General features: G+C 39.6%; 1 protein-coding gene and 1 long non-coding RNA gene across 2 annotated transcripts in view; one reads left to right on the top strand and one right to left on the bottom strand.

The window, feature by feature from the left end:
* Window positions 1–4,348: 4,348 nt before the first annotated feature.
* Window positions 4,349–8,298, top strand: LOC123984650. Its single transcript, XR_006828481.1, has 3 exons — window positions 4,349–4,408; window positions 8,122–8,171; window positions 8,258–8,298. It is a non-coding gene; the product is annotated as an uncharacterized LOC123984650 (long non-coding RNA).
* Window positions 8,299–16,546: 8,248 nt separating this feature from the next.
* hmga2 (high mobility group AT-hook 2) overlaps window positions 16,547–21,689 on the bottom strand; it is a 43,952-nt gene continuing 38,809 nt past the window's right edge. The window contains exon 5 of the mRNA XM_046071862.1: window positions 16,547–19,108. Within this exon, the coding sequence (XP_045927818.1) occupies window positions 19,061–19,108 (48 nt within the window). The 3' untranslated portion in view covers window positions 16,547–19,060. The remainder of the gene's footprint in view (window positions 19,109–21,689) is intronic.

Genomic DNA, 21,689 nt, shown 5'->3' on the forward strand with positions numbered 1-21,689 from the left:
CCCCCATCCCCGTGTCTGCCCCCCTGTCCGGCCCGGTGACAAATCAATACATAATTAAATAAATAATAAAACAGACAAAGGAGTATATTAATACTCTCCTGTTAAAGTAAAATCTGTCTGGCACAATATGGTATCCAGGTCATCATACTCTATACCAGGCTGCTGGGCAGGACAGGTTTAAAAAAGAAATTAAAAAATCAGGCCGATACAGGTCTACCCAGTTACACGAAATAAAAGCAAATCATCAAGTCATCTGACGTTACCAACAGGCGCAGGCCCCCGTGCAGATCTAACCACCCGAGCACATCTGGTACCTACACCGGCCAAGAATTTCATGCACCTCGTGGCTGGTGAAGCTCATTTGTGCTGAAAAAAGAGCTGGGTGCAAATCTCGGTAGGTAGCCTTCATCATCTGTTCTGCGAAATTATGGATTTACCTCTTAAATCTCAATGAATGCTAGGCTACTTCTACTGAGTGTAATAAAATATTAACGACTCTAAACATTCATAGAATAGGCTATTTACTTTATTTATTTAATTTTAATTTAATCATTTATCCCCATTGATGAACCCCACAAAGGATATTATAGCATTTAAAAGCATTATTTGGAGGTGCATGCAATTCTCGGGAGGCGTGCAAAACTTGCATAACACCGGATTCCCATAACGTGCAAAGACACGCCCGCTTGAAACACATTTCTGAGGACCTCTCTCCATTTTTCTAAGATCAGTGGCCATCAGGTTCATGCGACTAGTTTTGTTTCTGGTTTGGAACCCAAACGTCTTGTTTATTACAGCCATGTGTAACGTCAACTACTGATGTAATGGCGCTTGCCGTAGCCTGGTTTATTCGCTCTAAACCAGCTGATGGAAACGCACCGATTTTGCAATTTATTTATTTTTTGTGACATTTCAAAAGTACACTTAAAATTCGCATGACAATTGGATGGAAACTTGTCTAGAGGCAAACAGCAGAGCATTTTTTTTTTTTGCTTGTTTGTTTGTTTTTACAAGGTTTTTACGCTATTTAATCACTATGTTGTGAACTCAACCAGACGCACTTCAAAGAAGGTCAGAGGGTGTCAAAAGAGGGAGGGAAGTTTCCCTCCCCGAGAGTTGACCTTTTCACATGTAAAACCCAGAGACATCGCCTGGTGATGGTAAGCCCTGAAAGAGACTCAATCAGACAATGCATCGCTTAAGGATTATGTATTCAAAGAGCCTTAGTGAACCTTTCTAGCCATAAAGGTGTCACTAAAGACAGTCCACAGGACAGGAAAGGGGGCGATCTGACCCCTTCTCCCTCCCGCAGGTCACCTCCAGCCTCAATCTGACTCTTTTCTCTCCACAGAACGGCTGAGCCATAAACCACCATTTCATTCTCTGATAACCAATGCGATAAGCCAGGAATGCAGAGAAGAGAGACCATAAAAACCCCTGTTACTCGAACCAAGCAAGGTTCCATTATAACTGTGTTTATTCTGTTTAAATAATAACCTTGCTAAGTGAGCAGCGGTGTTTGCCTCTGAGTTTAGTAAGTAATAACCCTGTTGTTATCCTTTAGTGATGTTTGAAGACTAGCAGACCCATAAGAAAGTAATCTTGAACCAGTTTTCTAACCTCTTTCTGTGTTGTCTTAAGTCATTCCTGTTACTCCCTAGTAATCACTGTCTATTCAATGCTAACTAATGCTTTAGTTAAATGTTTCATATACAATTTCCTACTAAATAATCCATTGAAACGCTCCTGTGTATCACCAGCCCCTCAGTTAAAGTGGAATGTCTACTCTTTTCTTGTGTGACCCGAGCGCCACCAAGGGGACAGGAAAGGTATAACACGCAAGTGTTTAAAACTCGGCTTACACTGACAGAATCGCTACCTATCACCATGTAATTGTATAAATGAAATTTTGCTGTCACGCTTACATCTAAATTGTCTCGTGAGTTAAAACCAGTAACCAGCAAGTATACTGAGGACAGGTAATCAAGCTTTGTTACGTTTTACATAACCATTATAACCTTTTTCCATAGTGTTTAGCCTTGTTTTAACTGTCTTTATCCGAATGTTTAGAACTAAGTATTTTTCCAAATGTCGATATTGTGGAGAGAGAGATTAAAGGGAAATACGCGGAACGTATATTTCTTTATCCCAAAAAGTTAACACCTTAGCGACGTTTGGGAGACCATCCCCAAAATTGACGTCACACTACCTAGCGGGATCAATAAAAGGCCCTGCTTTTTTTGTACACTCTCTTCTCTTCAAAAAAAACTCTTCTCTTCAAAAAAAAAAAACACTCTCTTCTCTTCAAAAACTTTGCTCTTCTCTTTTAAAACTTTCTTGAAACTAAACGTATACGCTCTCTTAACTTCCTTTACTTTTGAAATTCCGATTTTTTCGTTTCGTACTTAAATCTCCTTCAGACAAGCCGAGAAAGCTATGACCCTGAATTCCAATTTTCTTAGCGGGAGATTTGATTTTTTTATTCTGTTTGGAGCTGCCTGCTTAATCTCAGCAACATTAAATAGCCTATATTCCCGAGGCCTCGCGAACCTACGGCGAATGTGTGAGTTTATTTGATTTTGTTGTTGCAACCTCATCCGACCGTTGTGAGCAACTTTGGACCAGAAATTCAGAAGCCTTCATTTATGGCCTTGAATAAATGAAACCACGGCTCTGACGACAGAACCCTGAGTGGGCCCTATAGCGACACCAAACGAACTGAGATCAGAGCAAAAGCCTTGGCTGACAGCCCGTTGCTGCAAGCGCTTCCCACAAAGGACTCCGGACCCAATCCACCGGTTTCGAACCCAACTCGAAAACGCCACTGGTGTCGGGCTAGAACCGACTTCACGAGCCAACCGGCAGTCCAGCCTTGCTACGGGACCTGCGGCAACGGTAGGGCAAAACAAACCACACTCTGTGACTCGTTGGTGTTCTCTAGTGGCTCCATCCACCGTTAATAAACCCCTAGATTAGTCAAACTAAATCTGCAACCTAATTTTGGTCATTTATTCCCTCATACTCGTAGAATTCTCTCCCTTTACAATATAAATTGAAATTCAATCGAACCTTACATAGGCTACCCTGTTTTATTACCTCCTGGTTGTCATATTAACTGTTACCCTGTAATATCACCACAGAATATTTACCCACTATTGTACCCTCTTTTGTTAGTTAATAAATTCACCTTGAGCACAGCGATGTATGTGTGTGTGTTATTATCTAGAGTCCCTATACATAGAACTTATGCTCAGATCTGAGACTGACTGATTGGCCTTACGATTTCAGAATAACTGAACCAGTAACAACTAATGAATTACCAGAAATTCGTGTAATTCTCAGGCTATATTCAAGGACCTAAAGCCTTGGGCGGACAAGCAAATCTTTAGGTGGTGCTCCTAATTTCGAGGCATGAATTGATATTCCCGGAAATATTAATTTTCATAACTGTATTAAAATTTTACGTAGCCTAGATCTGCTACAACTAAATACACTTTTGAGCGGTTTTGAGGCGAGAAATCAACTGTGTAGAAATTGAATATTGGCAGTTTAACCAAACAAAGCGCCCTCTGATAAAAGTTTGTATAAATCAGTGAATTACAGGCGTAGCCTACGCTGTCTTGTCTTCTTCCCTGGTTTCCCCCTGGCATTGATACTAGTGTAATAGTAAACCTCGTTCACTAAATGGTAACGTTAGCTAGTTAGGCTGTGTGTTGGAAATCAGTAATTCACTTGAAAGATATTTAATTAGTTAAATAGTTTAATTAGGGTTAGGGGGTGACGAAAAATAATCATGACTAGCTGACTAATCAAATAAATAAATAAACAGATTAGTCGACTACGAAAATAGTCATTAGTTGCAGCCCTAGTGTATAGTATGACTAACAGATAGACAGATTAAACATACACTGTTCTTTCTTGTAGGCCAGGCCTGTTATGATGAAATTAGGTGATGCTTTAATTGCTTGAATTATTATGAGCAGTGGTGGAGAAGAAATATCAAATTATTTAAATATGAGAAAGATAATTTGAGAGTCAAGTCATGGCATTAAATAATGATATAACATCATTAGGTAGGCCAACTTACAGAAGAAAAACAAAGTTTACCAGTGTGAACTGTATTATACAGTAAGCGCTCAATACAAAACCCACAGTTCAACCACCAATTAATGAGTCCTTATTTCATTTCAAATCTCCTAGGAGTCCATCTCTCATCAAAAGCCTCAAAAATACTCAGTTTGAGGTTCAATTCAAACGTTGGCCAACGAAAATAAAACCAAGTGACGCCTTGTGTTTATTAGACAAGCTTAGTAATTCTCTGACAACACCGGAGTCTCCCCACAGCCTCCGATGCTGGTTAGCAGCGCACCGGCTGTAACTCGGGACAGACTGAGCCTCTTTCGGACTTGTGAGTTTGGTTTGAAACGCTGTTACATACTGAGCTGACTGGTGGCTGTGTGTGTGACAGAGGCGCTGATCGCCACAATACCTTACTACTCCTGTCTTTCTGTTTCCTGTCCGCCTACGCGGCGGATGGCCCGACGATTTCAGGCACCAACACCAGAAATGTACCCGCAGATGGCGGGTGCTACTTTCATTCCCTGTGTGACACTAAAATCTCGGGTCAGCTTCTGTCAAGCTTAAGGCCATTGTACAACAACAAGTCAAGGTACAGCGTAACGTGCGAAGTTGATGCTTGCTCTGCATACTCTGGCGTGTCATGTGACCAGAGCGTAATTGCCCCCTTTACGATTAGAAAAGATGCGTTCGAGATGACGGCGGCTGACTTTCGCCGATTTCATAGTCTAACGTGAGCTGCAGGTGACTGCAGGGGCTTTTTCCATCACTAACCTGCAGTGCGAAAGTCAGACACAATTTGTAAGCAGCATGTCTTGTTAAGTCAGCTCTGTGCAGCGCTGCATTAAGTCAAACGCACCTAACATCTCGTTTTATCATATCGCGTTAATGTGTTATTATCGCGTTATTATCGCGTTAACGCATTAATTAATTACCGGCGATAATTTTATCGCACGTCAACGCAGTTTTTAAAAAATATTATTTTGAAAGTCTCACTGGCTCTGAATACACATAGCACCCAGTACACCTTGTGCTCGACCACTTCACCTCACTCTAACAGGGACACTTGCTACTGAACACAGACTGTTTCTGCTGCTCCCTGATAAAAGAAAAATGTTTCTGCTGATACCTGATCAGAATACATCCCAAGAAAACTGGACTCTGATGGTAACTTGTTTTAACAAGCTAGATAAAAGATAATGTCCTGGAAGTGCAAATAGCTTAGTTTTATATTTGATTTGATTACATTAATGTTTAAGTTGAGATTTACAAGAAATATTTAATGCTACTGTGTAAGGGGAATACTGCTGGTAAAAAGCACCTTATTTGTTTAAAGTGTTTGCAAACTACATGTTATTGCATTTTTGTGTATATAGCAGTACATTTAAATCCAAAGTGTGCAATACACTACTTTAGAATTCATTATTCAATTTTGCATGTACCAATGCGATTAATTGCGATTAAAAATTTTTATCGTTGCCCAGCACTAATATATATTTAAAAGAAAAGCACCCCAGATGAAAGGCCACTTTCTCTAGAGGAAGAAAAAGCTCAGGGGCTTGAGCCTCTTTTGATATCTATGTGTACATGTGCCTACTCATTAACACTGAGTGCAGATATGGTGTGTAGCCCACGTATGGGCTATAGGCTAACCTAGAGTTAACCATGAAGATAACCTGCTCAGAGCAGTTGAGAGATGCAGTGTAAATTGTCATGGCAGCAGACCTCAGGTAAAACCTTTCCAGTCTTAGTTAACCAGGAAGTTACACCGAAAGTCACAAAGTTGCTCCTGAAGTTACCTGGATTAGCCAGTTACTTTGCTTCATAGTACAGGCCACTGGAAGTGATGATATGGGCCCCACAGAACCCTGATCTCAACATCATCCAGTCTGTCTGGAATTACATGAAGAGAGAGAAGCAACTGAGGCTGCCTAAAAGACTGTGGGGAGTTCTCCAAGATGTTTGGGCCAACCTACCTGCTGAGTTCCTTCGAAAACCGATTCAAGTGTACCTAGAAGAACAGATACTGTTTAGATGCAAAGGGTGGTCACACCAAATGTTGTTTGATTTAGACTTTTCTTTTATTCACTGCCTATGCATTTTGCTCATTTTCTAAATATATTGTCTTAACATTTTTGAAAGCATTCTTTCTTTACAGCAAATTTTTCACACCTGCCTTAAAACTCTTGCACCGGACTATATGTGTGTTTTTACTTACCATTTTATTTTCTCTGATGCCAGGTTTATAAACATTTTAACCTTATACTTCAACCTGCTGTTGAGATATTTGAGGCTGAAGGGACAGCGGATTGACCTCACTCTAAATTAAATGAGAGCAGGGAGAGCGGAGCACCCAGTTTATCAGCTCCCTGGAGTCTGAATGTCCCCAGCAGAGCCATCCCTTAACTTCCCTTTAATAAAGGTCCCACTTCACCATTTCTCTTATCGGATAGGCTATTAAAAGTTTTAGTGGAGCAGCCCATTAATTCAATTTAAAATTTAATGCATTAATTTCAGCTGACATTTAGATAATAAATTCAGAGGATTGGAAGAAGTTAGCCCTGCAATGATGTACTGTGGCCTTTGATACTATAAGGGGGGATTTTTGACAGGATGTTCAAAAGAAAACCTACATATTGGGCAGAGGTAAATTGTTATTCTGTCAAGATACTGTAGTATAGATTATACTCATAGTTTTAAATGTGCAACTCCAATCTGTGTAAGAACATGTGGAGAAATAGCTCTAGCTTATTCTCAGCTCATTTCGTTAAACGAGGATTTCCGATCTTAAAAGATTACTTACATTTTGGGAAATTCATGTATTTGCTTTCTAACTGAGAGTTACATGAGAATAGTATCAATCGCATGCCTGTGTGTTATGTACAGAGCTGGAGTGAGGACATGAGTCCTCACACACAGAGTCAGGAACATATAAATGCCTTAGAACAGACCTTTGTTATGTATGTGGTCATGTCAAACAGCAATATTGGGCTATATATTAGTGAAACTAAGCAAACTAAATAAAGGTTTGCCTGAGGGGAGGCTCGCAGTCTCAGACATTGAAAACCTCTGGTATATACTAAATGGTAACACTAGCAACTTAACATGCTTACAATGACAATTTACTGGACAAATAAAATTTTGACCTGATGGATATTTATATAACTGCCCTCTTACTTAAATGTGTTAGTTTATGTGTATGTACTGTACTTTGTCAGGCATGTTTACAGACACCCCCGTTCAATTTCAAGCTTTTCTATTTTGAGTTTAAGAAAAGTGTTTTTCAAATATTCTTTCAGAATAAATAGTTTCTAAAATAGGTCACCCCTTGAGTCAACTTACATTCTATGGGTGTAACAATGGCACTAGATGAAAAGTCAAGGCTAAGGCAAGGAGAACAGGTTCTACCACACATTTGCTTGTTTTTAGACAAACAAATGCTCCTCTTTTATCAAGAAATCCAAATCAGAATATAATTTGTCTGTCACCACTAAAAATCTAAATAACATTTTGTAAACCCATAAAATCCCTTTCTGTGAGCAATGAGTATTTTGTCTCTTCTGACTCTTTGTTTGACTCTGCTTGAAAACAACTGTGTTTTCGTTTCTTCATTTTTTGTTATAAAATGGGCAAAAAACATGGTATTTTTGTTTGTTTTGTTTGCAATAATCCAAAATCCAGTCCAAACAGAACAAGCTGGATATACAGTGAAGACAGGGAAACACTAGGAAAAGGCTGGTACACTTGACATCAAGACGAAGACGAGCTGGCAACAAACATGGGGAACACACGGAATCTCTATATTCTGCACCCACAGCATGGAATTTGTTGTAAAAGGACTTGAAACACATTAAATGCTTTTAAATCAAGAAAGACTTGGCAGAAGAGGCAGAAATGAAAAAAGAGGCAGATTCCTTGGGTTGTCAATCTTTACCTGGTTGTGCAAATTAATCCTAATTTCTCTTTTTTTAAAATGCTAGCTCCCTATGCTGTTTAATTTGTCTCCTTTTGTGTTTTCTGTCTGTAACTATGTGTTTTGGCCAGGTCTTCATGGAAAATGAGATTCTCAATAGGACATTCCGTTTTAAACAAAGGTTAAATAAAATTAAATAATAAAAGAAACATGAATGTCTGAACCAAATTTCACCATTTGATACCGCGGTCCCTCTGTTGGCTGCAGGGCCCTGTAGAGAGACGAGTCTGCAGCGAGAAAACACACAACTGTGGAAAGCCATCAAGTCACTGTGGCTTTAAGATAGCAGCTGCTCAACAGCAGGATGCTTCTCACCCAAACACCCTCAGGGGGGACCAAATCTCATCACCATCTCATTTGTTCACGGAACTCAACGTAAGTTAAAAAGGCAATTCATTCAAGAATTTTGATCATTTTACCAACTTGATCTAGGAAAGACGCACTGGGACTAGCACTTGCTTTCCTGTCATTTATGTATACTCATGTTAAAGTGTTTCTCATGTATGCAAAATAGTTTGATATTATGCTTTATATGCTGCAATAACTGTTTCATTGTTTTTACGTTCTCAAAAGGTTGTTTAGTCTCATGGTCTTGTGGTGAATTATGATTCCATCCTGACACCTAGTGGTCCTCTTTGGTTCTCTGTATCCTTTCAGCATATTACTGAAGCTGAACTTCAAAGTATAAAATATAGTTCTGATGCACTGTTAGTGCCAGGTTTGAAATAAAGACAGACACAAAGCCACAAAACTATTTGAAAAACAGCAAATGCATGCTCCAGATGTTCTCATAACTCTTCACACAGTCGAAAAAAGCACATCATTGTTTCTGTAAACGAAATGCTGGAGCAGAAAGAAATATGAACACAGTGCCTCAAATTAAGTTCACACGGGCAACCAAACTGTTGTTTTTTCTGTACATATACATGCAAAGCATTATGCATTGCATATATTTGGCTTAGTTGGGGGTTCACAACCTCTCTGGTCACTTGACTCCTGGTGTTTCTTCACCTGTCAGACTTCCTGCAGATTACAGCTATTAACTTGGTAGGAACTAAATGTAATAGTGTTGTCAAGTACTTTTATATGCAACATAAAAGTTATGTGTGCATAATGAGCAGTATTTAGTTATGCCGAATGATTGTCCCTCCCAAGTAAAGAATTTTGTGGTCCGCATGTCCTGCATCATTAGAAGAGAAAACTCGGCTCGAGCAGCACAAACAGCAGACGGCGAAGGCTTCTTTACATATTTATCAGTACGTTATTTAGTTTTATAAATAGTTATTGAGTTATAAAAAGGGCAATTCAGTTTGCTTGATGTGTTGTCTGGCCAATGTGACCAACACTACACTTTACACAGATGATACTCCTAAATCATTTGCCCTCAGAAAGACAGACTTCATTTCATTTCTTTTCATTTCCATGGTGCCAACCAGAGCAGGAATAATGCATCATTCATGACTGAAATATTCGAGCACACTGTGTGTGAGTGCAGACTGTTGGACTATCTATGAGATGGTATATACTGTATATATAGTATATACACTTTATATTTATAGTAATACTAATACTAATATAGCATATAGTATATATATTTATAGTAATACTAATATAGCATATAGTATATATATGTTTATAGTAAAAAGTTAATTTGAACAAATGTGTGCAGGACTTCTTGTACTTAGCCCTGATGTCAACATTAGCGTTGAAATTCTTGGAAGACAGTTATTCACAAAAATGTCAGGATGTAGAAATTAAATCATTTTTAAAGGTGGAAGACTGCACATTGAGACAAAGTCTATCTACTTTGTGACCTGACCTTCTGGAGATGATGTCAACGTTGCCAGGTTCAGCTTTCATTTTGGTTAGATATTTATACCACCCTATGATGTCTATGTTTAGCAGTATTGGGCAGTAATGCGTTACTCAGTAACTTTTCCCAGTAACTCGATTCCCAGTAACAGATTACTATTTCCAAAACAGCAATTATATTACAGTTAATCCAACCAACGCTGCGTTACTGAACGCACCATGCTTGAGGTGAATGTGCGACTGTTTTGCAGGTCAGTGGCACGGGACTTATGTTGTTCAAGTCAGTGAAAATCATATAGTAATGTAACGAGTAATGTAACTAGTTGCTTTTATCACCCAGTAATAAGTAAAGTAATATTATTACTTTTTTAAGGAGTAAGAAGTTATAAGTAACTTACAGTATTACAATTTCTGAGTAACTTGCCCAACATTGATGTTTAGATTTTGTTCATATTAGCGATGCAGTGTGCAACTGGCGAAAATGGGGCAATGAATTAGTTTGATGTAAGGAAACAAAATTTTAAGGAAAATGGAATTTAACCTTTGGTTCAAGAGAAGGGAAGTTACCTCTAGAGTGAGAAAGGAGTGCTGGAGGATATCAAAGAACTGGAGACAACCAGCAGCTGAGGCTTCATCACTGCTCTCCCAGCCCTTCCAGCCCTCCCCGCCTCTCACTTGACAAATGTTTACAGATGGCTGTGATGGAGGTAGGTAGGGCAACAGCGTGATGCTGGGTGCTGTCTCCCAAAGGGCCCAGCGCAGTCTCCTCACGTAGAACCATAATGGAGATTGTCTGGAGCAGGTCGATTGAGGCAATCAATCACCGTCTGAAGCCTTCCCTCATGGACAGCACAGCTAGGCAGTAACATGCACACAGTATAATACAAAAGCCTATCTTTTCCTCCTACTATGAGACTGTGTGTGATTTTATTCCCATATGGGGTTTTAAAATTGGTAAAGTTACAACAAAGAAAGATCAGCTTCCACATACTAGAGACACTGAAAAGAAGATGCCGTACCCGTTTCAGCATTTGACATATTGTTTTGATATTTTTGAAATTGCTGTGACAATTTATGAATAGTTTTTAGTGTGAAGAGGCTGCTGTTCTTTGTTATTGCTGTGATTTTGAGACCTTATGGTAGATTCTCAATTTCTGTCACTCATGGAGCGCAGGAGCGAGTGATCAAAATCAAAACTATTTGGATGTATGTCACTTCCAGGAAGCAACATCACTTAAAGTCTCATTCCTGAAAATCTCCTGAAAACACCTTATTCAGACAGTTAGGAATATTATTGCCTAAAAAGAAAAAAAGTAATCTGTTTTATGATGTGACAAATCTATGGTGATGGTTTGGTTTAGGTTTAGACACAAAAACGGCTTGGATGGATTAAGGGATAAGTTTGGGTTAAAATCGGTACTTTGTGGAGGTTAATGATCACGTTTAAAAAAAACTTTTCAGCTGGAAACAGGAAACAAACATAGTCTGATGTAGTAAACTATAACGTCACAGGTATTGTTTTGAGGCACTTGCTGAAATGATGGCGCTGTTTTTCTTGGGAGGGCATCTTTCCAAACCCTATGTTGCGTTACATTTTTTAATATTCATTGCCGATGTTCACCGATATTCATCGGCGTTGTGGTTCAGTGGTTAGCACTGTCGCCTCACAGCAAGAAGGTTGGGGGTTGAAACCCCAGTTACGCCGGCCTTCCTGTGTGGAGTTTGCATGTTCTCCCTGTGTCCGCATAGGTTCTCTCAATTCAATTTTATTTATATAGCGCCAAATCACAACAACAGTTATCTCACAGCGCTTTTCATAAAAGAGCAGGTCTAGACCGTACTCTGTGATGTTATTTATATTCTATGATGCTATTTCCAGGTGCTCCGGCTTCCTCCCACCATTCATCTCCAAAATTGTCCTTAGGTGTGGATGTGAGTGTGACTGGTTGTTTGTTTATGTGTGGCCCTGTGATGGGCTGGCGACCCGTCCAGGGTGTACCCCCCCAGGGTGTGCCTGATGTAAACTGGGATTGGCTCCAGCCCCCCCTGTATGCCGAATAAGTGGTTGATGATGGATGCCAACTTTTTTTTCTAGTCTTTCTTTGTACAATATCTGTGCATAGCAACTACAGTATGTTTAAGGTTAGGGATGGAACGTTAAACAGAGAAGTATTTAAACACATTAACAGCTGGTCCAGAGACTTGCCGCCTAGAGCAGCTTCAGGCGTCTGGCCCAGAGCAAAGGGATGCATTATCATTTACAGTCTAGGTTTCTATGTTTTGGGGAACAGAGATCCTCTCTCAGCCTTGAATGAACATTCCAGGAGAGGAGAGGAACAACAACAGGGGAAAACAATCTCACAGCTCTGACCTAAATCCTAGTAAATGTGGATAGACTAACATAAGGAGTATAGGACAGGAAAGGTTAAGGATAAAAACTATATATATATATATATATATATATATAAGCCATAATGAGAATAGTAATAATAATAATAATAATAATAATATTAAAAGATCATACATAAAAGATTAAATGTAAGAGGACACAATTTTCTGCCATAACAATACTCATAATCTATGAAGCATGGAATATTTTGAATGCCAAAGAGAGTTTCTCACTGAAGGTATGAATCAGTAGATAAGAGTTGAAAAAGCTTGATAATTTGTCAATGCAAAAAATTTCTTGGAAAATGCTGAATATTTCTAAAAATATGAAAGGAATGACTAATAAAAATAATAATGTCCATATTGAGATTAATATTTTGATGTTTGAATGAAAAAATGTGGACAGAGTTGCAAAAACAATTGTGGAATAATAAAAAAAAGTAGAAGAACGTGCTTCTAGCATTTATACCAATAAGATAATAATGATAGAGTTTGCCATGTCCGTGGGATTATAGTCCATAAAACAATTTGAAAAACAGCTAATTCTGAATGACACACCAGTTTGTTATGGCACAGATTCAGGAGAGGGTGATAAGGTAACACTATGGTAGTCACATTCAAATTACTTGTAGAGCGATTACCTATCAGTCTGGGTATAGTAGGTTTATAGTTCAAATCAATCAATCTTTCACATATTCTCTTGTTCTTAGCATAGCCTATCAGCTCTTTTGTTTATTCATTTGATTGGTTTGATTGCTTTTTTTTTTATCAAGAAGTTTGTTCACTTTATTGTAAAGCACTTTGAGCTAAATGTAATGTAAATGCTCCGTATTTGTATAGCGCCTTTCTAGTCTTTTCGACCAAAGTGCTTTTACACTATATCTGCATTCACCAGTCACACACATTCATAGACTGAGCCTAAGTGCTTAGACGGAAAATAAGATTCCCACTCACTCATACACTGGCGGAACAGCCGCCAGGGGCAAATCGGGGTTCTGTATCTTGCCCAAGGACACTTTGACACGCAACCAGGGGGAGCCAGGGATTGAACCGCCGACCTTCCGATTAACAGCCAACCCGCTCTACCTCCTGAACCCCAGCTACACCCCCCATGCAATATAAGTGTATTATTATTAGAGCCCGAACAGCGACCGCCGTGATAATTATTATTATTATAACACAGCCTTACTGTAAAATGTACTGTATACTGTAAATAAGTTGATTTACAGAAATAATAAACACACGTCGTTGTTACTGATGACATACTTTTTATTGTGCTGAATAGAATGCAGTGAATATTTATAAAGACTTTTTTTTTTAGCAAACAAGCACATTTTTTTTTGAGAAATTGAAGAATACTAGATAGAGGATACTAGGATAGAGAAAGAAATAAACATTAGATACTGTAAAAGATTTTTGAAATAATATACAAGGAGCAAGGCAGAGGGAGAGCTGGGAAATCTCTCCACTTCCCTCACAGCTAACTACAAAACATTGCATATGGTAAGAAAAGTCCTTTTCAGAGGTTAGCTACATATCTAGTCTTACCCAATGGTGACTAAGAGGCAGAGAAAAATGTATGTACATATATATATATCTATATAGATAGATATATATATGTACATATACATAATTTTATCATGTTCACAATATGCTCTCACACACCTGAATTCTAAACAGTATTTGAGTTTGAAAATGAGGTAAAAGTAGGCCTTTCTGGAGGTAGTAATGTGTATTTGATTGTACTGGAAAATGATATCATGAAGAGAAAAGATCAACTTCATTAAGACTCCCAGAGCTGAAAGCTTGTCAACAGTGGCTTCTACAGTCATTCAACTACAGTCAATAGCTTGCGTTTTAAACTCTACTGAACTAAACTCATGACAAATGTTCAAGTTAAAAAACTCAGTTAGACGCCATGTACACATGGTATCATCGTGTGATCTGTACCTGGATACACTGTCTGGTTCAGATCACATTCTGTGTGCTTTTTTCCTTATCCAGATACAGATCACATGTTAATACCTGGTCTTCATGGGGTCCGGCTGGCTGATAATTGTGGTGTTTAATGATTCATCAAATGATGAAGCCAGTCTGTTTCAAAGTCATTCACAAAAGCTACTGATCAACCCGCCTTTACCCTTTGCACACAGTTTATACAGCATTCTTAGGTAGCTGATTTAATGGCAGCTTGTGATTCTCTCTGTTTGGATTGGTTGGATTAGTAAAAACAGCATTTTCTGCAGTGCCTGGATATGTTCGTTATCTTCCGCTAACTTATTACTGGAGGAGATGTAGTCCCGTGAGGACTAAAACGTTGCAAGCCATGATGTTGAAAGTGGGTTAGCAATGAATTTACACCTAAATATACTAATCAGATTTTTGTCAGGTGAGATATGTGTCATCTCTGTTTGTCCAGTAAAGAGATGGTTTAGCCTAGCTTCAACCTAGCACAAAGATTGGACGTACATAATCTTGCTTTGTCAAATGTGAAATATAATAAATACATTTACTAAATATAATATATTAAAAAAATTGTCCAATGCTGTTGCTGTATCTTCTTTTGTGAAATAAATGAGCACATATAATAGGCTTATTCACACAATACTTTTTGCCTTGTCATAGTAGGAACAGCACAGGCGTTATTCACATGTCCTTAAAACCTTGACAGTAAGTCAGCATGCACAGTAGCAGGACCCTGAAACTGAAGCGGCTCAATGGAATTCTTTATTAATGATATTACATACACCTGTGCTTTTCTTACTATGACATGTGAAAATGTCTTACATGGAAAAGGGTGTAGCGTAATTAAACCTAATGTGTCTGCAAATAAAGTCAAGGTAGGTGTATGAGTCAACACGAACAAACCCGAATGTGACTTTGGCGATGTGATTTTTAGGCAATGACACGCCTGCACAAGTCGAAAATGTTTCAACTTGAGCAAAAAATTCCCGTCTAGGGGCTATATACACTACAGCGGCATGTGATTCGCTTCACACCAGCATCCATTGTTTTTTATGTACTACTACTAACATATTGTTCCTTAGCAAAAGCAAAAAATCATTATTCATAACAATTAGTTGAGTATGTTGCTGGCTAATTACCAGCTACAGCTAAAATCCGTACAGTTGTTATACTGGCTGTTTGCGATGAATAAACACGGACTGCAGTACAGGGGAAACATTGGAATGACGCAAGATCAGAATTTGCTTTGCATTCAGTTTGAAGGCACCTTCATGGTCCAGAACACTGTGCTGATTGTTGGTTAGTGAGAGATTACCACAACCTCTGTTAAGCTGCTACTGTTCCATACTAGTGTTGCTGGTGAAGGCAGGTTGACCGGATCAGTGTAGCTCCTCTGAGGTTCTACCTCTGGCCCAGTTCAAATACCACTTTTCAAAGGTTGTCTGGTGACAGGTGAAAAATGGTATATTCCATCACTATGAAGCAATTCCATATACATCTGGTTTAACCATATCACAAGAAAAGAAAATCACATTTGTGTGAAGTACACAAAGCAGCTAATCAAGTATATTGATATCTACTAATTAAAAACAAGAAAACATATTCATGAATACAATATACAAATTCAAACTCAAAACATATGTGTTTCAAAACCTGAAAGTCAAGTTGAAGGTGAGAATCCAAATGTACTGAAATTGGAAGCCTGACTGATCTGATACAATACTTTAAGTAAGGTTCTGCAGTCCTGATATAGATCATATTATACATTAATGTGACTCATACTGAAAGTAAACTGGCAAAAGCATTCCTTTTCAAGACTGGAGGTAGGTACGTGACAACTGATTTGTCCATTTTTATCGGTTTGTTTGAGGTACAGTACATAACTCAGGAAAAACAACTCTAGCTATTCAAAGCCAAAAAATAACAAAGAAACGTGTTATATCATGTAGTGTCAGACAAACTCTGGATGCTTATTAAACCCCTGTCAGTACAAAATAAATTCAAGTTTGTTAAAAAAGTCCCAAGTTACAGATAATGAAAAATATGTTTCATTACAATGTTGAGATACAAATTAACATTAAGGCAAATGAGAAAAAAACAGTACTTAATAGGTTTGCTGCTTTATGTATAACAGACCACTGAATCAAGGCTTTTTCTAGGAATCCCTAAAGAAAGAAAATGTCCGCCAAGTGCACAAGGGTTGATGGAGACAAACTCTAAAGACTGCATCTGAACAGCTTCACTCAAAAGGTGTTGATTGGACTCCTTAAATATTACATTTATATATATATAAAAACATATTAGAGGATACAGCCCCGCTTAACAAGAGTAACATATATAATATAATTCACACATATTCTAATGAAATTAGATCATGTACATTAAAAAAAATATTTTACACATTTATAGACATATTTTGTATGGAGACAACCAAAGCTGAAAATGTAACTGCAAAAAAACCCTGGCTTTCAGTGTGACTGTAACATCTGAACATAATATACGGACATGTGGATATGGAAATTACAAATGCTGAACTGTAGGCTTCAGAGTCTGTCTCCAAGTAAAGTAAAAAATGTTGAAACTGAAAAGCTTATTTTTGTTAAAATATTATAATGTTATGTTATCCGCATGGATACCATGTCTTTGCACTGCTTCTAACCTTGTTAAAGCACTTGACTGGCCCATCATAACCAACAGAAAAGATGGTCAATTGAAAAAAATAAGCAGTTGATGTTGTCTCTCTGTCATTTCTGACTTTTGCTTCTTTACAGATTCTGTAGGGTTCGCCTGAATCAAACAAAACAGTTGCAAACAAATTCCCCCATGACAAGACAACAACCGGCATGACCTCGTTAATGTACAGCATAACGCTACAACACATTATCAAATATCTGAACGTACACTGCCTTCCTGTGCGTTGGTTGGTGTGTACTGAGCGACAGCGTTCACAAGCTGGTTGTGCTGAGTCAGAGGTAGTTTGAAATCAGGAGAAGGTATTGCATATTAGTGACCAGAAAGCGCTGACTATCAGTTTTCCTTAAAACGTTAGGTTCACTGGAGTTACAGTGCGAGATGAGTTGTCCAATGTCACGCTGCCACTAAATCCAGGTAAATGTGTCATGAGGTAAAGTGTGGTTTGTTCATGTGGTTTTTGTTCTTGAGGTTTTTCTTTTGTAAGGCAGACCAAGCCTGGATTTCTTTGCAGTGTGACATCAATGATGGAATCACGGTTTTAAAGCTTTGTTGCGCAATGAAACAAACTGAATGAAGCTATGTTCATGAGCTTGTTGTTATTGTTAACAAACGGTCTACAGTAGTCTGATGCAAAGTCAAACAGTTTGGTAGTGGAGCACCGACAGGATGTAAAGAGGTTCTAGCATTTTCTAGACCAATGAAAGAGGTCTGTCAGTCCACCAACAACAGGGAGAGCAAAGCAGAGATCATGTAGTGCTCTGATTTTCTGGTCTAGCAAGTCCAGTCCTGATCAAAGATGTATCAACATGAAAGCTTTAAATACAGTCTAGGCACTTTTGTTGATGTTCTGACAAACTAGCAAATGGTCACATAATCACATAATTGGTTTTATTTTTCGGCCATTTTTGTGTTGTCCCATAGAAAATGTAATTATTTAGATGGATTTGTTCAACCCATCGAGATCCATTCAGGTCTCTTATTCAGTCTTTTACGTCCAGATTTTCAAATTCAGATTCAATTCCTATATCTTTACTGACAATTAAAACTTGCACTTTCACCAAATATCAGGAGACCAGACTGCGCTGCAGGTTCACCCAGTGACCAACCTTTGCATTGCGTGCCATTTCTTCTCTGGATATCATCAGAGAGAGAAGCCACAGAAAGATGGCCATGTTGTAAAAGTATAGATGATGTATGAAGACTCAGTCTGATGATAAAGTTAAATCTGAGCCAATGCTAACAGCTTCAGCAAGCATGTTTCTAAATGGCTTTAAGCCAACACGATGGATAAATCACTGCCCTGAGGAAAGATCTCTGTGTCTCTCTGTCTTTGGTGGTCTAACACCAGTTTGGGTGAGCGGTGGGCGGATTGGCTTGGTTTAGAACCAACCCTGATATATCTGTTCTACATTTCTATAAGACAATACCAGGCTGCTGGAATTGAAACAATGTTGTTCTCTTTTCTGCCGTCAGTGTCTGGAGAATCAGTTAACAGTGAGAGGGTGAGTGAAAGAGTCTGTGCATCTGTGTCTGTCTATATGAGAGAGAGAGAGAGAGAGAGAGAGAGAGAGAGAGAGAGAGAGAGCGCCCGCTCTACAGTGGCACTGTGAGTGCGTTTGATTTGCACCTCAGTACAAAGGTGTAGTCTTCAGAATGAAGCACCCCCTGCTAATGCCCTGAACCACAATTCCAGACATTTGGGGTGCGGCCATACTTACTTCTTGTGTCTGTCGGTTTCTGTATGTTTTTAGTTTATTCTCATTGAGAAGAGTAAGTTTGTGATACGGGGCCGATGACACGTCCATTGCTGCCAAACCTGTTTCTGTTTTGACAGGCAGAATGTCTGGACTTATCTGTTCAGCCTATTGGTAGCTGGCAGCACTACAATTACTAGTACTGGTTTCTTTTGATCTCCCCCATATTGCAGCATCTGTACAAAAATCTGTGTAAAAATGTATCAAAGGAATTTAGAAATGCAGACATGTACTGCACATCTCTGCCTGTTCAGTGACAGATCAAAGATGGAAATGCTCTGAAATCGAACCGTGTAACATCCCATGTAGAAAAAGTCAAAAATAAGTGGTCAAGGCAGTCTTTTCCCTTTCAAAGACCTGACAGCTGAATGAGGTAGAGGTCTCACGGCGTGGAAGCTTAGTCCTCTTCTGGGGACTCTTCAGCCTCTTCTTCACCTTCTTCTTCCTGTAAATACAAACAAGATGGTCAGTGTCATTTTAACTCTTTCAGGTCTGTTTATTTCATTATGAGAGTGGCTACACAAGATGACCGCAACCAGAGCTGCTCAGTTACTTATTCAAAGGGTTAATGAAGCAGCTAAATTCAACATGGTCACAGAGTGAATTGTTAATCTCAACAGGAAATTGGCATGATTTACAAGCTAAGTCAAGGCAACATGTCATTCAGGTAAAGGCAGGGTATTCTGGACAGATCCATCTCCATGACAAATACCATTAAATAGCATGAACAACAACACAGCAAGTAATGTAACTATCGTTAGCTAAGTTTTTGGTTAACATACTGTGGTTACAGTTGCTGCTGTGAAGCTAACATGAAGAGATGACGAGACGGTCCCAGAGAAAGCACACCAGCTCCACCCAGCGATACAACTCTCCTGCTGCTATAGCTAACATCACAACAACAGCAACTACAAAGTAAGCTGAATGTCAAGGTAATGTGAGTTGGTAACATTACCTGAAACATACACAAAATGTGTCCGTTTTCCACTTACTTTATTTCTCCCTACATGCAGTCTGTTAGCAGACAGCTAAATTGTTATTTTTAACAATTTTTCAAGTAGCTGGGCTACTCAGAAATTCCACTAATTTGCATGTCAGTGGTGCTATACAGCATGTTTTTTATTCATGAAAACCTCAGTCTTCCGAGACATGATATCCCTTGGAGAGGGTAAGTTGAGTTCCTGTATATAAGGCCCAGATGAAAATAAAATTTGTTTGGAAAAAGAAAACATAGCTACTGACAAAAATCTGTAAAGCTCCATTTGAACCATTTGCATGCACTTTTAAGACAGTCCCTAACTTCAGCTCACCTGTTTACAGTCTGCTGTCAAGGCGTGCAAGGCGCCAGGCTTACATTTCTGATAATGAGTAAAAAAATAAAACCTGTGGAACACCAATCAAGCTTTTTTCCGCAATGCACAAGTTATGGTGAAGGGAGAACCAGTGCTGATGCTCTGGGAGTCACAGACCCCAGCTTCACCTGCTGCCTCCTGTCAGAAAGGATCTTGGAACGCATAAGGAGCATTCTTTGTGTATTATTTTCAAGTGGATTTAATGAAGTTTAATAAACTAGACCACGCCTCAAACACATCACATTTCCACTCAGAGTATTTAAGCACACCTCTCCCACCCAAACCCCTTTCTCCTTTTCTCTTCTCTCATTCACCTTTGTGTGAATGTAGGAACCACTGGGGGCTCTATCTGCAGGACATGAAAAGACACTTCCCTCACACCCTCCGCTCCCCTGGTTCCCTTCCGCCAGTTGACGACGTTCCAGAACACATGAAAAGGCGGCTCACCTGCCCTGCGTCTCCTGCTTACCTGCCACCATCATTCTCATCCATCCATCCCTCCCTACCCTCAACCCTCTATCCCTCACGTTTCCATTTCCTCATCCATCACTCTTCATCCCCCTACCCTCGACTCTCATCCCCACATCCCTCGACCCCTCACTCTTCTTCGTCATCCCTCCATCCCTCCATCCGGATCCCTAATACACTGCTCAAAAAAATAAAGGGAACACTAAAATAACATCCTAGAATGAAATAATCTCATTAAATACTCCTTTCTTTACATAGTTGAATGTGCTGACAATAAAATCACACAAAAATTATCAATGGAAATCAAATTTATCAACCCATGGAGGTCTGATTTGATCACACTCAAAATCAAAGTGGAAAACCACACTACAGGCCGATCCAACTTTGATGTAATGTCCTTAAAACAAGTCAAAATGAGGCTCAGTATGTGTGTGGCCTCCACGTGCCTGTATGACCTCCCTGGATGGTCTCCTGAGGGATCTCCTCCCAGACCTGGACTAAAGCATCCGCCAACTCCTGGACAGTCTGTGGTGCAACGTGGCGTTGGTGGATGGAGCGAGACATGATGTCCCAGATGTTCTCAATTGGATTCAGGTCTGGGGAACAGGCAAGCCAGCATCAATGCCTTCCTCTTGCAGGAACTGCTGACACACTCCAGCCACATGAGGTCTAGCATTGTCTTGCATTAGGAACCCAGGGCCAACCGCACCAGCATATGGTCTCACAACGGGTCTGAGGATCTCATCTCGGTACCTAATGGCAGTCAGGCTACCTCTGGCGAGCACATGGAGGGCTGTGAGGCCCCCACAAAGAAATGCCACCCCACACCATTACTGACCCACCGCCAAACCGGTCATGCTGGAGGATGTTGCAGGCAGCAGAACGTTCTCCACGGCGTCTCCAGACTCTGTCACGTCTGTCACATGTGCTCAGTGTGAACGTGCTTTCATCTGTGAAGAGCACAGGGCGCCAGTGGCGAATTTGCCAATCTTGGTGTTCTCTGGCAAATGCCAAACGTCCTGCACGGTGTTGGGCTCTAAGCACAACCCCCACCTGTGGACGTCGGGCCCTCATACCACCCTCATGGAGTCTGTTTCTGACCGTTTGAGCAGACACATGCACATTTGTGGCCTGCTGGAGGTCATTTTGCAGGGCTCTGGCAGTGCTCCTCCTGCTCCTCCTTGCACAAAGGCGGAGGTAGCGGTC

This window comes from Micropterus dolomieu, linkage group LG16 (genome assembly GCF_021292245.1).
Source record: "Micropterus dolomieu isolate WLL.071019.BEF.003 ecotype Adirondacks linkage group LG16, ASM2129224v1, whole genome shotgun sequence".
NCBI classification, from domain to species: Eukaryota; Metazoa; Chordata; class Actinopteri; order Centrarchiformes; family Centrarchidae; genus Micropterus; species Micropterus dolomieu.